Source organism: Peromyscus maniculatus, chromosome 14, assembly GCF_049852395.1.
Source record: "Peromyscus maniculatus bairdii isolate BWxNUB_F1_BW_parent chromosome 14, HU_Pman_BW_mat_3.1, whole genome shotgun sequence".
NCBI lineage: Eukaryota > Metazoa > Chordata > Mammalia > Rodentia > Cricetidae > Peromyscus > Peromyscus maniculatus.
The window spans coordinates 90,157,653-90,181,312 of NC_134865.1; the positions used below are offsets into that span (position 1 = coordinate 90,157,653).

The following is a 23,660-nucleotide window of genomic DNA, read 5'->3' on the forward strand; positions in this document are numbered from 1 at the left end:
CTGCTTACCAGGTGCTTGGTGTACTTACTAACAGTGTCAATCACAATTGTGCAAATATGGGCAATATGCAGAAGAATAACTGAATAACTAGATCAACAACTAATCCAGGAGCCCAGCCTCAGCACTGGCTTCTTTTCCTAGTGCTACCACCATGGAGAGGTGGCTGCCTACGACCGGCCCTTTGTGCTTTCCTTTCTCTCCTTGCCCTGTTCCGTGATTCCTTCCACTATTTCAATTTGAGATCTTGCTCAGCTATCCAAAAATAGACAACTTCATTGCCACCTGCTACTAAGAGAAGCAGAGCCCAAGGCTATGCCAACCAGAAAAATCTTAGAAAATGACTTTAAAATCCTGCAACACAATTACAAATTGACGGAACATATTATTATGCACATTACAGCATGCACAACAATCACTGAAGAATCAAGGAATTCCACATTTCTTACTGGCATCTGAAGTCTCTGTACCCCTCTAACTCAGCACCTAAACTTTTAAATAAGCTATATCAAACTTAAGTTTTCTGACTTCAAGGTCATCTTTAACAACAGCACTGCTGACCACAGCTACTACAGTATTGGCTCTAACACTGCTTCAGCTCCGTACAACAGTTTCAGGTCAGCAGTCTGATTGTGACTGATTCCACTTTGGGCTTCAATCTTATTCATGTGGTTGAAATTCCTAGTTCAGAAACCAACCATTACTGCATTTGAAGTGAAAATTTCAGGTTTTGAGTTTATCTTTTCATGCAGTGTCATCATGATGAGTACATGTAACTCTTTCAGGAAACTGAAACATATACTAGTTTGGGGAGGGATAAAAAGACATTTAATCAGTGCTCACTGCTAAGAGGAACAGGCAAACAGGCCAAGGAACTCCAAGCTTATCTTTGGGAACTGACATAAGCTTTGGGCTTAAATAGAACCCAGGGGAACAAGCTACAGGCATAGTTAAGCAGTCCTGTCAAAATGGGTAACTTTACTTTTGACATGAAATCTTTTGACAAAGTTGTTACTTGGTAGAGGAGCATAAATTTAACTGCCCTTTGGTTTGATCACTGTTAAGAACATACCCTCCCTATGTATGCATGTACGCTGTGGCACAGCCATGTCTTTAGGCTATGCCTGTATAAGCTATGTACACACACAGTATACCACTCTATCTATTCCATGTTTAAACACTAGTTGGAGCCTTGTGGGCAGCTCGCTTCCCTGTGTGCCTAACATCCTGCAGTTCTCTGTACCAGCTCTGCTGAATCTGCAGACTTGGAAATGTGTCCACAGAAGTCATACTGTGGTGTATTCTCATGGTGGTAAGGTTTTTGTGAGACCTGCAAGTCTCTCCCAGAAGGAAAAGCAGTTCTGTTTTTTCTTACAGACTTTCACACATTTAGGTAGCCTACACTGCTTCTAATGTTGCTGAGCTTAAATATTATTTTAATTTTGTTTTTCATTTTTTAGACCATCCTACTATTTCCTAACATTTATTGCTTAAAATTATTTAAATAAAGTGTCTCTAAATCAAAAATTAATTTTCATAAATGTCTACAGCAATGGTCACAAATTAACATGCAATTTAAACTGATGTTCTTTGGCGGTATTTTCAGAACAGTGTTGATCAGATCTTAACACCAGGATTAAGAAGGGTTGCCAATACATTTTCTAGTGAGAGGCATTTAAATTTTCGGTGTTCACTGTGATGAGAAGGCTGGTAGTTTAAACACTTTATTGCTGCTCTATGGTATACATAATTAAATGAAGCATGTTCAACCCAAGGGGACTTTAATAGGTTACTTGCAATTGTTACTGCAGGCAACAACTTGTACATGATTTTATTTCCAAATCCACAAAAAACAAATTTTATACAAATCAGCACTGTAAAAATGTCAATTACAGCCCCAGAGGCTTTGCTGGCAGAATAATTGTCTAAATTCTAGGATATGGGAAAACAGGTTTTTTTTTTCTGTATTCATCTTTTTTTTCCATTTTCTTTTTTACAAAAAATTTACAAGTGAAATGTTACTACGAAACTTTTTATAAGGAATTTTTTGCAAAACATTTACATTTTACCATCAACTATTTCTGTTTTAAAATCATTATGTAGATTTAATACCCTATGCTGCACATCAATTTATGTGGGCTGACAACTTAGTGACATGCATAAAAAAAACACCACAAGGCATTAAAATGGAGACTTAAATACAAATATTGTTGCAATAAAACAGTTATAAAATTGAAAAATAGGACCTAAACATCATGCTTATCTAAGTTTGACAAATTAACTTTTTCTCCTAGATTACACACTTTTATTACTGCTCTCATGAGTGTGATAAATAATGACTTAACATCAAGTTCTAATGTAATCAGCAACACATACACAAACCTAACCAAAGAAAGTATACCGTAAGAGAAAACTACTCTAACACTGGAGTTCTACCATGATAAATACAGAGCTTTGCACTGATAATTTTACAAAGAAAAGCTTCATAACGGTGGCAAAGGGAATGAGCAGTGAAACGCCATTAACAGGACTCTACTGCACATCTGTGCCCTACCACAGCTACATCCCACTGAGTCAAATAAAGGACACTGAAATTTACGACTGCTGTACGACAGAAAGGTGGACTCAGAATGGTACGCAGAACAGACTGTCAAAATATTTCTAATTTCAGTGGTGAAATGTGCCTGCTGACTGATTATTTTATATACTATAAGGTAATCCAGATTCAGTCTGATACATTTATAATAGGCCTCATTGTTGGTGAGGATAACTTGCACTTCTGATGAGCATACATGGGTTGCATAAAACTGGCTCATGGAGTAATGATGCAGAGTGCTCATACTTGGTGCTAACAACAAAAAGTATAGCTCAGAGAAAACATGATTAAAACATTAAGAAAGTCTCTTTGCATAAAAAAAATTTATAGCATTGATTGTGTAGCATGATAGATAAAATATATATTTGATGTTTCAGCTCCTATATAATAAAATTAAAATTAACACTACCAAATGCTCCTCTGTACCAAACAAACAACAAACTGATTCTGATGTTTTAAAGCCAGATACATCAGTTGTTAAGAGTACATTAAATAAAATATACAAAACAATTTACAAAATTCAACTAAAATTTAAAGACTTTGTTACAAGTCTACAAAAGCTTTAAGAAACTTGAAATTTATAACCACAGTGTAAAAATTTTTTTTCCTTTAATCTCAAAGCTTTTTTATACAAACCGAAAGCACAAAAGGCCTTCAGTTTTATATAACGCTACAAAGGGCTGGCCTAAAGTGTACATAGTGTAAACAGTGATCATTACAGTATTTCTCCTTCATCAAAAATACAAGAAACATCATGATTTGGGAAGAGAATTTTCATGAGTAGTACTTTTCCTGAAACAATAAAAAATGCACAAGAAAACATATACCTATATTCAAACCAATGAAATGAAGTAGGTAAAAACTTTAGTTTCCAAATGGTCAGTTTCAATAGTTAGGACTCTGTGTAAATATTTTCTAAAAACATTGTCTTACTAATGTTTAATCTATTAGAATAATCCAATTGTTTTTCATATGAAAAGTTTGGCCATCTTTCCTAATAAGACACTGCTCTCTAAGACCCTTGCACAAACAATGAAATATATTTTCAGTCACTATTTGACTGAAAAGTATTCTGGTTTTCCAAAAATATTTTTTGCTTCATAATATCATTTCTATTATACATTTGTTAAGCTGTCTAAACCTTTAGGGAAAATTCTGTTATTGATACAACATAAAGATATCACTGTGATATAAGTTCTTAATAAACCTAACACAATACTAGAAATAAAATTGGATTTGCCAATTTTTAGTAAAGGAAAACAAAAATTATAATGTAGTTAAAAATAATTTTCTGCTGGCCTGGAAAAAGTATGATAATTCTTTCTTTGGCTACTAAGTCAAAGCATAAAGAATTCTGCACATTGTCAGCATAACTCATATTTATAGAACATGAAATTACATAGATCTGTAATTTATGTGAGCATTTCCAATATGAACATTTAAAATGAAATTTTGCTATTGAACACAGGGTTAGACACACAGTCAACCTTAACTTCCAAACATTGTTAAACTGCTTCCTCTTGCTCTTCTGAAGCTATCATGAATTCTGTTCTAACAAATTTTCTCCCAGCATTTCCCTAAGGTTTCAATCTAAAATTTAACCTAAGAGTTCGCTCTAAGGTCCTCTGTGTCTCCAAAATGGAGAAAATAATTGGGCTTCACTGATTGTCTGCGTACACACTACTATAATGTAGTGGTAATAAAGACCTGAGACACATCTCAGATTAGTATTTTGGAATGTAACCTAATTCAACTTTTGAAGAACTTTTGATATTTAGAAAAGACGGCCAAAACTATTTTGAATGGATTTTTTCCAAAAACCAAGCTAAAGAAACACAGTATTATCCCTGTTGTCAGATAACAATCTGTTTTCTGTGCTAAAGAGTAAAAGAAGTGCATGTAAGTTATTACTGGCTAAATTTTTAACAAAGTACTTCCAAACAGATTAAGTCCAATTAAGGTCCAGCCTGCAAATTCACGTGGTCTGTCTCTTGAGACATATTAACAACACATGATGTTAAAGGAGGGAGGATTCTGTTTAAAGGTTATGTGATGTATTTCCAAAAAACTACAGCAACTTATAGCATGGAAGAAATACTTTTCTGTTTCCAGTATATTGGTTTTCTTTTTCTATTTTTAAAAATTCAACACTTTATGTGTTGAACCAAAAAAATCCCTGGAATTCTTAAAGATGCCAAGGATGCAAATGTGATTTCCTACTCTGATTTCCACTTGACCAGCCCATTTCCAGATTTTCAAAGGTGTGTAAACGTAAGTGCAGCACGAGAGGTCTTTGTTACAGAGAGCGTCTCAGAATTCTTCCATGTTTGTTGAAACATTGGGAGTTGCTGGATTCGAATCTTGAGAAATGGCTGCAACTGTGACAATCCGTGGGGAGCCAAGCACCTCTGTAACGGATGAGTCCAGTTCTCCCGAGGTAACAATGGCAAGCGCTGTCCCACCGCCTTTCTTATTCTGGTGAGTTTTGACATGCTTGGAGAGGTGATCACTCCGCATAAACCTTTTAGAACATTCTGGACATTCAAATCTCTTTTCTCCTGTAAACATAAGAAGGAAATGAAATTGCATATATTTTAATTAAAAGAAAATTTTAATTTTTAGTAATTTCTCTTCCATGCATATTCCACTTTTATAAGATATGATATATAGAGATATGTCTAGTTTGGGTACAGAATATTTTCTTCTTATTTCTATGATGGTAGGGAGCAAACCCAAGGCCTTGCTCATGGTAGGTAAGCCCTCTATCACTGAGTTATCTCCTAGCCCTTTCTGTTTAAAACAACAACAACACAAACAAAAAAGACCTATTAAGCAAACAACGTAGAAGAAAAACCATGTGGCTGAAAATAAAAGACTCAAAGTTTGAAAGTCCTGCTTTGCCATGAACTGGGGGAAAAAAGTAGAACAAGTAAATAACCACTCTGAGCCTCTACTTCCCCATCCACAAAATGTCAGGATTCCTGACAAAAGAGCTCCTGACAGTCTCTCATAGCTAACAAAGCACAGCATGGAAGGGGAAGGCCAATGTGCAGTCACTAAATTGATAGCTGGGTCTCACCTTTAAACTGGAGAGGCATGATCTATCTTAGAAACTGTTTTAAGCTAAGAATGTAGTAGTATGCTAGGTTTTTATAAGAAAAAAAAAGTGAGTGCTGGGAACATATATTTCAAATTAAAGCCAGCTTTAAGCTTCCAAAGAGCAATGGTGATATTCTGATCCTTAAACATGTTTTGTACAAAATATAAACCAGTTCTAACTAGAACCACTTCTGCTTACTGGAATAAAAATCAAATGTTAACTAAAAAGGGGGAAACTCCTCTCTTCTTTTTGAGTAACAGGATAAAACACACGAAAGCTTGATTGACTGTTTTATCCTGATGTTTACAAAGGCTAAGTAAGTAGCTACTGGCTTCAGTCCTTCCTTCTACAACTGCTATGGCAGAGAAACGGGGTTGTTCTGGTGGGAAACAGAACTCGGATAATACGGAGATTCATTTGTCAGACTTTTTTTCCCTTGCCCCTCCTCTGACTTACCAAAAATAAATCTACAATTTCAAGTTTTGACACATCAGATGTTCCCCTAACCCCACTCTTGCCTTTGACTACATTTACAATTCAGAATTTTTCTATTAAAGGCTAAATAAATGCATTGGACAAAATTGTCAGAGACAATGAAAATACAGGGAGCAAATCTCTAAAGTAAAGGAGCCCAGATATTATGAATGCTGACACTCAGCAAAGGTGAAAATTAAATACAGCTGAGAAACAGTCTTGATGTCATTTACTGTCTGACCATAAAAGAAGAGTTCAGTTTACAACTTTCAAGCTAGAGAAAACCTGAAGATCTAGTTTTAGGTTTTTATTTTATAGATGAGGAAGTGGAGGCTCAAAGACTTGCTTGCCTGGAAGGCACAGAACCTACATATGGGCTTTTTATGGTCCCACCACAGGGCAACTGCAGACTGCCATTACTTCACAGCCACCAAGTCTGATTCATAGACCAGAGGGTGATAGCTGAGATGTGGGTGCCTCTTCTAAGTACAAAGCTGGAGATAAATCTACACCACGGGCCGGGCGGTGGTGGCGCACGCCTTTAATCCCAGCACTCGGGAGGCAGAGCCAGGCGGATCTCTGTGAGTTCGAGGCCAGCCTGGGCTACCAAGTGAGCTCCAGGAAAGGCGCAAAGCTACGCAGAGAAACCCTGTCTCGAAAAACCAAAAAAAAAAAAAAAAAAAAAAAAAAAAAAAAAATCTACACCACGGCTGTCTAGCAAATACTCATTAACTGCAATGTTCATAAACTCAGTCACTTCCAACAATTATTTGTAGACTATCTATGTAAGGCACTGGCCACAGAAAAGCTGGACATCTGACTTGAACTCCTGTTCTTAAAGTATCAGCCACTGTGCAGATTCCGTCCAGTGAGTAGTCCAGGTACTCTACAGCTCCGTGACAAATGGAAACAATGGTGACATGCTCAGTGTGGACGCTCCCAGACTTTCTACTCATCTATTTGGTTACCAAATTAACTTCAAGCCACAAAGGAGCTGGCTAGAATCTCAAATATTCAAAATTATATTGTACATGTATACTTTCACTAGAGGAATGACTCCTTTTGGCTCAATGTCCTTTTCAAGAGAAGTGTTTTCTGCTCTACTGGGTAATAACTTCTTATTTTGTACTCTCCGCAAGCACCATCAAGGGACTTTACGTCCAGGATGTAAAGAATGTTTATATTAACTACAGATGATACAATTTTATAGTCAAAATTATTTTAATTATTCCAAATCTACCTGGGCTTTCAGAATTCATGATTGCCCTTCCTGATTCAAGAATTTACTTATCAAATCTGTTGATACTGGCTACTGTCATAGACAACGTGGCCCTGCAAGGATCAATCCCTAGAAGTTGCACATGTTACAGGATGATGGGGTTTAATAGCTATTACTAGATAGATTATGGAATTTGATACAGGAAAATTATTCTCAACTGTATAGGTGGCCCAATCTAATCACACCAGCTGTTCAAAGAGACCTCTCTGTACCCAGTGTTAGAAAGATCACAAGTGTGACAGGGACCAACCAGAGTTTTGAAGTGTCTCAGAATACGTGCAAGAAGAAAAGCAGGGAACTTTCAAGAGCAAACACTGGCCAGGTGACCAACAGCAGGGAGCAGGGACCTGATCTAACACCAAGGCTGGACTGACTGAGTGCAGATGGGCCTCACAGCAGCTTCTTTCCCTGAGCGCAGCACCATGCACACACACTCTGACCTGTGACTTAAAGAAGCTAAAGGACAAGTGTGCTCTTTCAACGGCTAAATTTATACTGTTCTCTTCAGTTCAGTTCTATGGACTTCTATAAAAAAGGACAGAGCATCTTGTCAAATACTTACTGTATTATTTAAGCTACTGCCATTTTCTTCTTTCTTCATTAATCTGCTAAATTACACTGCCTGAATGATGTTCAGATGTTCAGACTTTCAAGCCTAGAATGTAGTCTTCTTAGATCTGGACCCAGGATGTTCTTTCTCAGAAGTTTTTAATAACTATTCAATTTCTTTACAATACAGGACTTTTCGTGATATCTATTTCTTTTTTCATTTTAAATTAATTGCAAGCTGGGCTAGCTTGGCCTTAAGGACTATAGTAAATAAAGATGCAACTGCATACATGCAGACACACATAGCCATATATATACAGGGCCTCAATTATATAGCTCTAGCTGGCCTGGAATCCACTATGTAGACTGATGAGCACTGAACTCACAGAGATCTACCTTCCTAGTGCTGTAACTAAAAATGTGCACCACTATGTCAGGCCCTAACTTAATTTTTTGTTAATTAATATTGTTCCCCCTTCACTTCAAATTTATTTCTAATAATAATGTTTTACCATCAAGAACTTTTGGATATAAAAGTATTATCATGAAGTATTTCTTCTGGTGAAAAATCTGATGGTAAAAATTCTTAATTTGATTTCCTCTCGAAAAAGTCTGTCAGGAGAAATGGATCAGTGGGCAAGAGCACTTGTGCAGCCATGAGGACCTGAATTTGGATCTTCAGATTCCAGCACCCATGAAACACATTGAGGGTGGTCTGCACACACCTGTAACTCCAACACTGTAGTGGGGTGGAAGGAGGACTTGGGCTTGCTGGCTCTCAGCCTAGCCCTGTGAGCCACAGGTCAGGGAGAAGCCCTGCCTCAGAGGAAAAAGGCAGAGAGTGAGAGCAAATATGTGATGTCCTCTTCTGGCCATGCACACACGAGTGTGCATGTGCACACACACAGACGCACATACCATACATACAAAACACTTTTTGTTTGTTTGTTTTTTTGAGACAGGGTTTCTCTTTGTAGCTCGGCTCCCCTGGAACTCACTCTGTACACTAGGCTGGCCTCCAACTCACAGAAATCCGCCTGCCTCTCGAGTGATGGGATTAAAGGCGTGCTACCACACCTGGCTTACAAAACACATTTTTAAAAAGGACTCTTAACATGTAGCCCAGGTTGGCCAGAAATTTATGAAGTAGCCCAGGCTGTGTTCCTGTTCTTCTTCTTCCTCCTCCTCCTCAGCTCCTTAAGTTCTATGGTTATAGGGATATGCTACCATAGCTGGCTAAATGGTCCCAGTTTGCTTTTGATAACAGGATATCCTCCCTTGCTCCTCAACCACCATAATTTTTAGGGGAACCTACTATCATTCAAATTTTCATTTCCTCTATACATCAATGTATCATTGTTCTTTCAGTGCCCTTCAAGATTCTCATCATCTCTGATCTGAGCTGGCTGTTCCTGTGACACTTCTGGGCATGTTCTCCTTTTAGCACCTATCTAGGATTTACCTAACTTCTGGGTCTCTAATAAATACCTAATATGGGAAACCTTGGACATTTTATATATTTTTTTTCCTGTATCAAACTTTTCCCTTCTTCCCAATAACACAAACGTTAGACCCTTTATTTCTGCTCCACATATCCTGTGGTCCAGCTCACTCTCTTGCTGTCTTAATCTATTTCTTTTGCCTTTCAGAATTCACAATTTCTACTGCTCTGTCTTCAACTGCATCGCTCTCCTGTTATAGTCCCCATCTGGCTACTGAACATTTAGTTATTTTTTTACTTTGAATATTGTACTTTTCCACTGGAATATGTCCTATAGTTTTAATTTGTCTAATTACAAGTGTCTACTTTTCCATTCTTTTCAATCATGTTTGCTCCTAGGCAGTCCATGGACCATGTTTTTAATGGCTGCTTTAAAGTCTGATAAATTCTTAAGTCTGGATTATCTTAGCATTCTATTGTACTCTGGAAAGTTTAGATTTTATGCTGTGGAGATTATGAGTCCTTCGAAATCTTCTGGAAAATGTTTTCATATTAGAAGATAATTCCATTTAAGTCCACTCAGACTCAGTCTCATTCTTTTCTTGAGTTTCCAAATTTCAATATTAATTCCTTTTTGAAGGCATTGTTCAAGGGCTAGGGAGATGTCTCAGTGGGCAAGCGCACTTGTTAGACAAGCACCAGAACCTGAGTGTGTATTCTAAATACAAATAAATAAATAAATAAATAAATAAACAAATAAATAAATAAAAATACCAGAGTTTGGCTGTGCAAGCTGTAACCCCAGCACTGTGGAATGAACTGACAGGTGAATCCTGGGAGTGTGATGGTTAGCTGACCAGCCTAACCACAGACCAGTCTAAACCGTGAGCTGATGGTTCTGTGAGAGAGGCTGTGTCAGGACACTAAGACGGAGATTGATACCTTCCTCTGGTTTCTGCATATGTGTGCCTGGATGTATATACACCTGTAACTTATGTGTATTTAATCTCTCTCTCTCTCTCTCTCCTCTCATACATGCACATGAGTGCATGCACACATGCGCGCGCGCACACACACACACCACAGAAAGATATAGAGAATGTGCACATGTAAGAATTAGGCAGTGGTTTTAAGGTTTTGTGTCATTCTATGCTGACCCTGTGTATGCACAGCTCAGGAATGAGCCAGCATTTCTTCTGTTCTACACACAGAATTAGTGATCAGCTTTTATCCTGTTTTTCAAGTGTATCTTTTTCTGATTTCATCAGCCAGAAAGCCAGGTTTCTGTGGCCTCTTGTAGCATCTGGGGCCACAGTTTGAGCAACACGAGAGAAATATAATGGTGATTCCACTCACACAGCATGGTAAACACAGGCCCCACTTTCTGGATCCTCTGGCTGGAGATGCGAGTGTATAAAACCTTTTTGGTACCTGTGTTGCCACTGCTGTAACGAAATGGGCCTGGTGTGCACCCCCCCCCCTTCTGACTTCTCTGGCCATCTACCTGGAATTTCTCTTATTTCCTGTTGCCTGCACCTCTAAGCATTGACTCATAGGATCAACCCCGGGAAACGAAGCAGACAGAACATGTGACACGAACCTGCACTGGGTGCTTACTAAGTTTGAGTTCACGCCTCATTGTCTGCTTTGTCTCTCTCATCATTTAGGTAAGAAAACAAGCAAACTACTCAGTTATAAAATGTGGCCCCTGATGCCAAGAGGCTGAAGACACACTGATTCATTTTGGCTGCTGGTCAAGTCACAGGAAATAGTTCTGACTATTATACAAACTGAAGCAGCAAACAGCTGTATAATAATTCTGGGGGAAATTTTTAATGTACCTATAGAGTTTCTGATCTTCTCTATTTCATCAATAATACTTTTTCTTTTGTATATGAAAACCACAGGCATTTCAATTATCAACTTTCCTTTCCACTTAAGTTTATAATTACATACAACTTTATATGGGATAAAAGACTAAATTGTACATATTGTGAAACTCTGAAGTCTACTGTAAATAGCGTTTTAGGAGCACCTCTGGGTTTTTCTTAGCTGGTGAAAAATAATAGATGTGGTTGAAGATGAAACCTCCCTGTGACATTATTTATCAGAAATCATCCCTGGATTGATTACTTCTTGGAACAATGTCATTGGTCAATAAAATATTCTAAAAAAAAAAAGCAACATGCCCACAGTAAAATATTCACAGAAATGAGCTATCCTATTACATGAATTTATGATATATGTACAATTTATATCCTTATTATGTGCAACAAACACTTGTTTCTATTCCTGTAATATTTTCCAGTTAGCAGAAAAGGTAAATATAATTCCTTATTGTTTAAGATGGCAACATGATCACACCAGACTGTCTTCCACTGAAACACCATTAGATTAACAGTGATGGGAAAAGGGGAGGGGCTTAAATCTACAGCATAAAAAAAAGACAGAGAAGAGAGTCATTAACAAAATAATGATTGTATTGCATCTGAAAACTAGAGATTATCATTAAGAAGCTGTGTTCTAAAAGAGAGTCAATTTTGTGCAGAAACCTGTAATGTCTAAAACCAATGATAAAATTAAGGTCTATTCATAAAGGTTTTGTTTGTTTGTTTTTCTTTTGAGGTAGGGTCTCTGTATGCCTGGTTGGTCCAGAACTTGCTATGCAAATCAGCCTGACTTAACTCCCGGAGATTCACCTTCCCCTGCCCCAGAGGACTGATACTAAGGGAATGAACCACCAGGCCAGGCATTATTCATAAAATTAACTTGAGTGTCATAGATTCAGGCAAAATATTTCAGGATGTATATCTAAAGAGAGGTTACCCACAGCATCTGTGGTAGTCATCACAAGAAGAAAAAAAAAAAAAAAAAAAAAAAAACGAAAAACAGGGCCCAGTGATTTTCTCCTGGTGAGGAAGAGCCTCCTTCACAAGTTTTAGGTGCTATTGATTTTTAAATACTCTGTGCACAGATCATTACAAACTTTACATTATTTTAGCAAAGCAGATTGATCCTTACTACTTTCAAAAGGGATTAAAAATAACTTATTTACCTACTCACAGTCAATCAATGTGTTTCTTTTGAGAGTGGTGGCTAAATATTGAACAAAATGATTCTTGCCATGAATGATCAAGGCTTTCAACTGAAACACATTCAACTTTTAATCAATACTTATTTCAAGGTATTTTGTTTGATACTGTTTTCAACAAACTTAACAAGCACTTGGCATGACTATTTTCAACTCTTCTTTTACCATGTAATATCATTTTAATTTTATACAATAAATAATAGTCAAATTTTAATCAGCAGTGTTTCATAGTGCTAATCAATTAGAGCTTTTGTTTTCCTGCTTTGGTTTAATTTTTAAAAGTTTATTTACATTTTGTTTTGGCTTGCTACAGATCTCAAAGATCTTTAAAAGTCCTCTTTATAAGCACATCAACGCTGGCTTAGTATTTTTGGTGCCAAATAGGTTTTGCCTTCTTTCTCTGCAGTGCTGAGACCAGTACCTCCTGCATGCTAAGCAAGCATTCTACTACCAAGTCCCAATATTAGTCCCTAATATGTTTTATTTAATATTTCCCATCATTAAATCCTTAAAAAAAGATTTTTAAAAAAAATATGTGAATGCAACTCTGTTTATGGAGGAGTACATGTACATGAACACCAGTACTTGTGGAAGCTAGATGATGAAGTTGGATTCCCTAGAACTGAGTTAAAGGGCTTGTGAATTGCCCTACACTGATGCTGGGAAATGAACTCGGGCCCTCTGCAAGAGTAGCACAAACTCTTAATGGTGAGCCATCTCCCTAGTTCCCTTAATATGGTTTAATTAAATAATTGTATGTAGGATAACATGTATTTAAAATATTTATATCAATAAACATAAAGTACAACTGATTTTGAGTTAGTAAGATAGCAGATGATTATGATTTAGATCATATTAAAAGGAGAGAGAGAAAGAGAGGGGAGAGGGAGGGAGGGAGGAGGGAGGAAGGGGAAAGGAGAGGAGGAGGGAGAGAGGGGTGAAGGATGCAGCTCAGATGGCACAGTGCTTAGCAAGCACAAGCCCCTGCTTTAACTCCCTGCTTTAACTCCCATGAACAGGGCATGATGGTGCATGGCTGTACTCCAGGCCCTTAGAAGGTGGAAGCAGGTAGATTAGGAAGTTCAGAAGATAAGAAGATCAAGTTGCTGGGCGGTGGTGGCACACGCCTTTAATCCCAGCACTCGGGAGGCAGAGGCAGGCAGATCTCTGTGAGTTGGAGGCCAGCCTGGTCTACAAAGCGAGATCCAGGAAAGGCTCCAAAGCTACAGAGAAACCCTGTCTCGAAAAACCAAAAACAAACAAACAAAAAAAGATCAAGTCATCCTCAGATACATAGAAAGTTTGATGCTAGCCTGGGATACATGAGACCCTGTCTTGAGGAGGAGGGTTACCCTAAATTATTAATATTTGATTTTGAAGCATTTATGTTTTGTGCATCTGTATGAGTATGGATGTATGTGTAATGTAGAAGACTTTACAAACCATCAACTCAAACAAAACAATCACAAAGCAAAGCTTCAGATCAAACAAATGGCAATTATTCTTGGGTTCTTTAACCTTTCCCACTGCAAATCCAGGGAAGAGATACTACATCTTCTCATATGCATAAATAGCCAAGTAGTTTTCAAGAACAGACACAACATTGTCACAGGATTAATTTTGAATCACATCATATTTGATAAATGTTAAGAATGAAGTGGCATTAGAAATACCATGCAATACTAAGAGATTTAAAAATGTAAAAATCAAAATTCAGAGGTAGCATAATGCTAAGCTCCTGGACAGAGCAACACACTAATGCTCATTTGTGTTGCTACTCCATGGGCATGTCAAAGTGGGTCATTCTGTGTTTGGGATTTGTGATTTATTTAACAACCTATGGTGCTGGGGATGGAGCCCAGGGTCTCCATTGTTCATAGTCAGCCCCAGACCACTGAGACTGTTCTCTAACCTGCAGGACGAAGCATGTTTCTATCTCATGGTGTTGCTTTAGCACCAAATGAGTAACACATTCAAATACATAATAAACAGCAGCTCACAAGAAAGGCCACTTCTAGGATGTCCCCTGTATTCAACATACAACTTCAGCTTGTGTAAGTTAACTTCTAACTCAAAATGTACTCAGTAAGAACCAGGCACATTCTAAACAGAAGGTGAGTGCCTGAATGTGCTTTCAACAGATGCCAAGATTAAATACAGCTTACAGTAATTAAAATGGGGTGTTACTGGTACAGAAATTGACAAATAGTAAAAGCTTTGTTAACAGGGGACCCAGAAATTATAGAGGACAGTTTGAGAAAAATGTTAGTGCAAATTAGGACAGAAAAATAAACTAAGTCAAAAAATAGCTTTCCACTTGGAAAAAAATTACAGCCTCAATTCATTACACACACACACACACACACACACAGAGAGAGAGAGAGAGAGAGAGAGACAGAGAGACAGAGAGAGAGAGAGAGAGAGAGAGAGAGACAGAGACAGAGACAGAGACAGAGAGAGATGAGAGAGAGAGAGAGAGAGAGAGAGAGAGAGAGAGATGAGAGAGAAAGACACAGAGAGAGAGAGACAGAGAGACAGAGAGAGGGGGGCAAGAAAAAAAAAAACCAAAAGGAAACAAAATCACCCTTTTGGGCACTTTAAAGACCAAATTGGAGGCAAAAACAAAAAATTCAAGGCTGTAAGAAAAAATGTTTCAAATGAGATCCAACTATCTTAGACTTGAATTTCTTTCATTAAAAAAGATTTTGTAACTAAATATATAAAACTTCTATATGACAAAAGATAACACAAAATATGGGGGGGGGGGGACGGGACTACATAAATAACATGACTGAGAAACACCCCAGAAGAAAAGTGAGACGTATGATGACAAAGAAGAATAGCCAACACACATAAAGAGGTGCTTGATCTCAGGAAAAATCACAGAAAGTACAAACTTTAAAAAGAGAAACTGTTTTAAATAGATACAAACTTCTGGAGCTGGCACTACAGTACTGAGAATGTGTGAACACAAACTTCTAATCACCACTAGTCAAGGAGAAATGTTAAGTAGTCATTTTAGAGACCCTATTACCAAACACACATGCTCTATGATCTAATACTCTTGCCCCTTAAACATGTCCAATACTGTCAAAGCAGCAAAGTTGGTAACAGCAAAGAGCCTACCAATAACCAACAGTGTGGGAAATAATTTAGTGCAGTGTGGTAGTCATGTGACAGAATACTGCGTATCTCTTAAAATAAAGTATGTAGAATGATACTATTATGTAACATTTGATGACCTGTATAAAACATGACTTTCTATGTAGACCCACAAGTAGTATACATGAGTATTAAAAATACACTAGGAATATGACACCAAATCACAGACCGATGGTGGCCACTGTCTTTGATAATGACTTCCTTTGTGAGGTGATTACTAAAAATAACAAAAAATATAATTGTAAAAGAATGTTAAGTGGATATTTGTTATATTATTCTTGACATTTCCTGGGTTTATAAAGACAAAATGGAGACTACTCAAAGTCACCAAAATGACCACCTACCAGGCACTCAAATTTACCGCTGCCTACCTACTGCGTGGTCAGGGACTTGTGTCCTGGTGTTCCTTTTACCAAAATTGGAGGTAGTACCCAGAGAAGAACCATGCTGGTTCCTATCACAGTTTACAGAGGCATGAAATGACAAACGAATGGTCCAGGTCCAGTCCCTTCTTGCAGCCCTGGGTGTTACTGGTGGCATCATCACTGGAACACCAGGACTAACTACTTCCCTAATTATTTACTATCAGCTCCCCTCTCAGCTCATCCAGGAGCTCCAACAGGTGCTCAGACCATCCTCAGCCTCCAGGGCCAAACAGAGTGGCTGGCTGCCATGGTGCTACAGAACTGGCAAGGATCAGATCTACTAACAGCGAAGGGTGGTCTGTTGTGGAATATTAGTTTAAGATGTGTTACATTTGTTTATGCTGTGGAATATTTGTTTAAGGATACAAAGACATGTTGCATTCTTTTATGTTGCATTTGCTTAACTCTGTCAAGCTGTGTTACTTTGCCTGCCTAAAACACCTGACAGTCTAATAAAGAGCTGAACGGCCAATGAGGCAGAAGAAAGGATAGGTGGGGCTGGCAGGCAGAGAGAATAAATAGGAGGAGAAATCTAGAGAGGAGAAGGAGCGAGAAAAGGAGAAGAGGAGGACACCAGGGATCAGCCACCCAGTCACACAGCCATCCATGGAATAGGAAGGAAAAAAAGATACATATGCTGTGGGATGTCTTTCTGTAGGCTGTGAATATGTGTTGCTATGATTGGTTAATAAAGAAGCTGCTCTGGCCTATGGTGAGTCAGGTTATAGCCAAGCAGGAAATCCAAGAGAGAGACAGGAAGGATAAATGCAGAGGCAGAGGAGACGCCAGCCTGCCCCCCAAGGAGCAGCATGCTAAAAGACTGGTAATGCCATGGCCACAGGGCAATACATAGATTAATAAAAATGGGTTAATTTAAGATGAAAGAGCTAGCTAGCAAGAATTCTTAGCCATGGGCCATACAGTTTGTAATTAATATTAAGCCTCTGAGTGATTATTTTATAAGCAGCTATGGGACTGTGGGTGAGAGAGAGATCTGTCCTAATCTTGGGCCAGGTGGGACACAGGAAATCATTCAATTACATATAAAGAATAAAGAAAGGTAAAAAGCTAAGAGGTAAAATGTAGTTAAAGAGATACGAGATAATTTAAGGTAGAAAAGCTGGCTAGAAACAAGCTAAGCTAAGGCTAGGCATTCTTAAGAAAGACTAAATCTCCGTGTATCCATGTATTTATTTTGGGAGCTGGGTGGCGGGCCCCCAAAAAGTAAAACAACAACAACAAAAAAACCAAACCAAACCAAAACCCCCCCCCAAAAAAAAAAAAAAAAAAACAACCACAGTGGTCTTTGCCTCTTCCTCAGGGAGAAATGTTGCTTCTATGTCAAGCAATTAGGTATGCTAAAAGATAAGATCTGACAACTCTAGACATCTCCAAAAATGTAAGGAACAGCTCGATGCCTCTGGCTGATGGATGGTTGACAGTCTAATATGGAAGCAGATACTGCCTTTCTTAACCCCCTTTCTCCTCCTTAAAAAATGCTTAAAATCATAATTCAATTCTCTTCTTACACATTTAAACTTATAAAAACATTGTATGTATTTAACATCCTAGAAAGCAAAAGAAACAAATTCCAGGTCACATAAACACGGAGACAGAATTTAAGAAGTAAAATAAATGTCCATTAAAAGGAGGAAAGGAGTCTTGACCTTCAGCAGTGTGACTCTCAGTAAGCACTGGAAGACTAAGTAGAAAGAACAGCTGCAGCCCGAGATAAAGTGACTAACCTGTGTGGGTCCTTCTGTGTCTCTGCAGCTCATCGCTCCGTGTGAATCTTTTGCCACAGAACATCCAGTTGCAGATGAAAGGCCTTTCTCCAGTGTGCCAGCGAAGATGGGCTCGGAGGTGAGAGGTCTTGCCATACACTTTCCCACACCCTTCAATGTGGCAAACGTGCTGCTTCTTCTTTCCTGGCTCACTGCTGCCCCTAACAGAACAAAACCAACAGTCATACCCCAAACTCAGATTCTGTCAGTGCCGAATGGTGGGTCATTTACATACAGGGCTCCCTCCCCTCCCACCTCCCAATCAAACCGCCACTATCTTCCAGAGAGGGGCGGGGCACAGTGTTCCTCACTCTACTGCCAGCTATCTGTGCTGAGGCAGAGTCCCAGGGAGGTGTGGCTAAAAGGCACCCAGTGCCCAGTCCATGGACAGGAGCTCCACATTAGTTGTGACATGATGAAAATGATATGGTCCAGGTAGTTCTGGACTTTCATGCACAGTTCACAAATTAGAGCCATCAAGCTGGGAGAAGCAAGGTTAAGAAGACATGAGCACATTGCTGCTCTGCCTTCAATAGGGAATCACTTTAAGAGCCTTGATTCTGATATTCTACCCAGAATGAGCTCTAGATCTCCTCAAAGAAACCGACAATCTGAAAGAGAGCTGAAGTTGAACTGAAGGACTCATTTTAAAAAGGAAATAACTGTTGCAAAGGTAGCCGGGGAAAGACACATGGTCATTGGAGATAAACCACAGGCTGGCTAGTCTGTGGAAAGAAGCCAGGGTAGAAAGGAGAGTGAGCTTTGAGATTAGAAAATTTTCAAACACATGCTCCCAGAACTCAGCAAAACGATAAGCCTTCAGCTAAACTAACCAAGACAAAAAGACTCAATAAACACCCTCATAAATAAAAATCATTATCAATCTCACAAAAGTAAAAATGATCTTAAAGGAACATTAGGAATAGATCTTTTATCAACCACTTAGATGAGGCAGACAAGTTCTTAAACAGAAAATTTAAAAACTGACACAAACAAAAACAAGAGATCAATCAAAATAAATGTATAACTAAGAGTTAGTCAGAACTACATAAAGTCGAGCGTCAGACAGCTTTACTGATGAAATCCCGCCGCGCCCCCCCCCCCATATATATAACTGTTTGTTTGTTTGTTTTTTTAGACAAGGTCTCTCTCTACAGCCCTGGCTATGCTAGAACTCACTATGTAGACCAGTCTGGCCAAAAACTCAGAAGAGATCTGCCTGCCTCTGGGATTAAAGGCATGTACTACCATAACTATACACACACACACACACACACACACACACACACACACACACACACACACACACACACACACACACAGCACCAGCTTTTCAAAGACTTGTTCAAAAAACAAACCTGCAGGGAACACTTTCCAATTCATTTTATGAGACCAATATTATCAACAACATAAGAATACCCAAAAAACCCAGAGACCAGCACCTCATGGACACAGACGAAAAGGACCCTCAACATCATCAAACTAAGCAGTGTGTGGTGGCACATGCTTATGGTGCCAGGATTCTCCAGAGGCACAGGCATGAAAGACTGTGAGGCCGGCAGAAGAAGGGGAGTGGGGAGGAGGAGAGAAAAGGGGCAGCAAACTAAATTCCAGTCACCTATAAAAAGAATTATACACCATAACCAGGAGGACTTTTACCATAAACATGCAAAAATGATGACTTGTAACAACTACTTATGTTACAAACTATATATAATATTCTTAAAAATTCCTGATCATTTTAACAAACGCAATGAAGTGTTTGACCTAAAAATCCTCTGTGATTAAAATGAGGAAGAAAAGAGCTTCCTCAACTTGATCCAGTGTTCTAGAGCTAGAGTCATATTTAAAGAGTGATAAACTAGATGACCCCCCGCAACCAACCAAACAACCAAACAAACGAACTCCCCCATCTCCTTATCCAATCAACTTTATGTTGTCTCTCTCTTTTTTCAAAAGAAAAAAAATGACAAAATTAAAAATCAGAACAGGCAAAAGACCAACAAGACAAAAATTGCCACAACAAAAGAAAATGAAATAAAAATAGAGTTAGTTTTGTGTTGGCCAACTATTCCTAGGCATGGGGCCTGCCCTGGAGTATGGTTGATATATCCAGCAACACTCCATTAGAGAAAACTGATTTTCCCTTTGCTAGTGGCTATCAATTACAAACAGCTTCTTGGTTAGGGACAGGGACCCCATGTCCACTCCCTCCTCTCAGTGCTACAACCCCATCTGGCTTGAACCTGTGCAGGTCTTGTGCATGTTGTCAGTCTCTGTGAGTTCATGTGTGGAAGATACTATTTCCTTGGACTCATCCACCACCCCTGGCTCATACAGTCTTTCTTCCTCCCCTTTTACACATACCCCTGAGTCAAAAGGGGAGGAGTTTGGTGAAGACATCCCATTTAGGACTGAGTCCTCCAAAGTTTCTCACTCCCTCCACACTGTAAAATTATGGACCTGTGTTAACTCCCATCTACTGCAAGAAGTGTCTCTGATGAAGGCTGAGTGAGTCACTGACCTATGGGTATAGCAATATGTCACTAGGAGTCATTTCACTGCTATGTTCCTTTAGCAGAAGAGTAGTAAAGTCTTCCCTTACGCTCATGTTCTATCTAGTCTCAGATTCTTGGCCACTTCATCAGTTGCAGGTATGGGTTCTATCTCATGGAAAAGACCTTAAATACAATTTTTAAAAAGTGGTTGATTGTTCACATAACATTTGTGCCCCTATTGTACCAGTGTATCTTACAAGCAGGTTGCAGGGTTTGTAGCTGGGTTATCTATTTCTTGCAGTATGCAAAAATATTTTCTAGTACCATGAATGCTAATCAGTAGGAGTGAAGCTTCTTATTAGGTACCAGTATGCCTTTTACATGTTTGATGGTGTAAATATTGTCTTCAGAAATAGGGTCTTATAAATAAGTTGTGGAGAACAACCAATAACCTTGGCAATAACCTGTAAATATTTGGGGGATTCGATAGAACCCCTTTGGTAAATTACTCAATAAGATGTAAGCCTGCGAGCACCAGTATGCACCCATTCCTAGCACTGAAGGTATTACTTAGTGGCATAAGATGTCTAGTTGGGGTATTGTCTCCCCTGTTATTTAGTGACTCCATTTAAATTCCGTTCATATACGTATATATTAGGAAGCTTCTACAGTAGGTTTCCATGTTTTTTCAAATGGCCTTTAGTGTTAGCTGTCCCTCCCCATCTCCTCTCTTTACTTTTCCTTCCCATCCCCTTCCCTATTTAATCCTCCTAGTCTAGAAGCCCCTCTATTTCTCCATAGCTTTAATTTATCTCCCCTTACGTGGGAAATTATCTCTTCTCCCCTGGTCCCTTACTAGGTACTTAACCTCTGTGGTTATTTGGATTGTAGCATATATTTTGAAAGCTTAAAGCTAACATCCACATATAAGAAAGAACATAGATATCTGTCTTTTGGGATCTGGATTACCTTACTCAGCATGATGCTTTCTAGCACCACCCATTTACCTTCAAATTTCATTTTTCTTAACAGCTCAACAATATTCCACTGTGTAAAGGTACCACATTCTCATTATCTATTCATTGGCTGATGGACATCTGGGCTGTTTCCAACTTCTGTCTATTATGAATAGAGCAGCAATAAACATAGACGAGCAAGTGTCTCTGTAGTAGGGTATAGTCTTTTGGGATATAAATGCCCAGGAGAGGGATAGCTGGATCTTGAAGTAGATCAAGTCCCAGCTTCCAGAGGCATCTCCACAGTTTCCCATAATGGCTGTACAGATTTCCACTCCCACCAGCAACAACCCCTTTCCCTGCATCCTCACCAATGTGAGCTGTCATTTGTTTTATTGATCTTAGCCATTCTGACCAATAGGAGATGAAATCTCAAGGTGGTTCTAATTTCTCTGATGGTTAAAGATGTTGAACATTTTTAAAAAGTGTTTCTCAGTCATTTGTGCTTCATCTTGAAAACTCTCTGCTTAGTTCTGTACCCCACTTTTTAATTAGGTTATTTTCTTGATGTTCAGTTTTGTTAGTTCTCTACATACTCTAGACACTAACCCTCTACAGGATGTATGGCTGGTAAGTTGTCTGAATGACAGTGTCCTTTGCCACACTGAAGTTTTTCAGATTCATGAGGCCCCCTTTATTTATTTTTTAACCATTTCATTTGTGAATTCGGCTTGCATGTCTGTCTGTGTATCTCCTGCATGACTGACGCCTGCTAAGTCCAGAAGAGGGTGTTGGATTTCCTCGAACTAGAATTACAGACAGTTGTGAGCTGCCATGTCTCTCCAGCCCTGAAGTGCCTTTTACTAGTCATTAGTCTTATGTGCTATCTATGTTCTGTTCAGAAAATCTTTTCCTGTGACAATGAGTTAAAGCCTATTCCATGTTTTTTCTTCTATCAGATTCAGGATATCAAGTCTTATGTTGGGGTCCTTGATCCACTTGGAGTTGAGTTTTGTGTAACATGATGAATACCATCTTTTTTCCAGTGTGTATTTTTGGTTTATAGAAATCTTCAATTTTTAAAAGATGTGTATGAGTGCTTTGCCTGCCCATATGTCTGCATACCACATGTGTGTAAGTGCCTACAAAGGCCAGAAGAATTTTGGATCCCCTGGGAATGGAGTTACAGACAGGTGTAAGCCACCATGTGGGTGATGGGACTTGAACCTGAGTCCTCTAGAAGAGCAGCCAGTGCTCTTAATTGCTGAGCCATCTCTTCAGTCCTATATATATAGAACTCTTAAGCAACCATTAAGACAACCACAAGAAGAAATCATCAACATAAGATCAGTACACAAAAGCCAATGTGATTCTGTACACTTAGAAAGAGAAATAAAAAAAAAATGGCTTCATTTATAATAACACCAGGAAGATTTAACAGGAATAAATTTAACAAATGCTAAGCTTACACTCTAAAAAAAATTACAAAATACTGATGAAACAAATTAGCAAAAATCTAAATAAAAGGAAAGGTGTTCTTTGTATGGACCTGAAGACCCAATATTGTTGTCCCTATCCCCAAATTGACCTGCAGTTTCACCTCAATTCCCATCAGAATACCACTTCCCATCTCTGTAGAAACTGACAAGCAATGCTAAAATTCATACAGAATCCCCAGTGTTGCTAAACACTTAAAGCAATTTTGAGAAATGGAAGCTAAGACCACTCAAGAGGGAAAAGAAACTTCAGTAAATGACGCTGGGTGTACCCTTCCTTCATATCACATCAGAAAAGGGAACCAAGAATTATTATATCTAAATATCAGAGTAAAATCTGTAAAACTCAAAAACAAAACTATGAACATTCATTAGATTTGGCAATGGATTCTTCAACATGACATTAAAAACAAAAGCAAACAAGGGAGAAGAAACAAAAAATTATACTTCAAAAGATTTTGTGCTTTGAAAGACGTAATCTTGACAGTATATGGTCATTCCACACACTAGGAAACGATATCTCCAAATCATGTCCTTGTGAGATCTTATATATAAATAAGAATATATAAAGAACTACTCTTCAGTGATTTTTAAAAATGACCGCAATTAAATGTGGAAAAAGGATCTAAATACACATTTCTCCAAAGATACACAAACGATCAAAAACCACATGAAAAGATGATCAAATAATCACTAATCACTAAGAAAATTTCAATCAAAACCACACCTTGATATCACTTTCAGACTGAGTATTAAGCTGACTTTTAAAAAAATCAGGTAATGCCAAAGTCTAGCAATTCTACAGAGAAACC

At 38.4% G+C, this 23,660-nt stretch overlaps 1 protein-coding gene across 2 annotated transcripts in view; it reads right to left on the bottom strand.

The window, feature by feature from the left end:
• Positions 1-1,705: 1,705 nt before the first annotated feature.
• The window catches only part of Sp4 (Sp4 transcription factor), a 66,432-nt gene continuing 44,477 nt past the window's right edge, over positions 1,706-23,660 (bottom strand). Inside the window, exons 5-6 of one of the 2 annotated variants that reach the window (XM_006988291.4) lie at positions 17,860-18,059; positions 1,706-5,151 (exon numbers count right to left, since the gene is read on the bottom strand). In XM_006988291.4, the coding sequence (XP_006988353.2) occupies positions 4,904-5,151; positions 17,860-18,059 (448 nt within the window). In that variant the 3' untranslated portion in view covers positions 1,706-4,903. The remainder of the gene's footprint in view (positions 5,152-17,859; positions 18,060-23,660) is intronic. The other variant, XM_076551578.1, reaches the window with a different exon arrangement.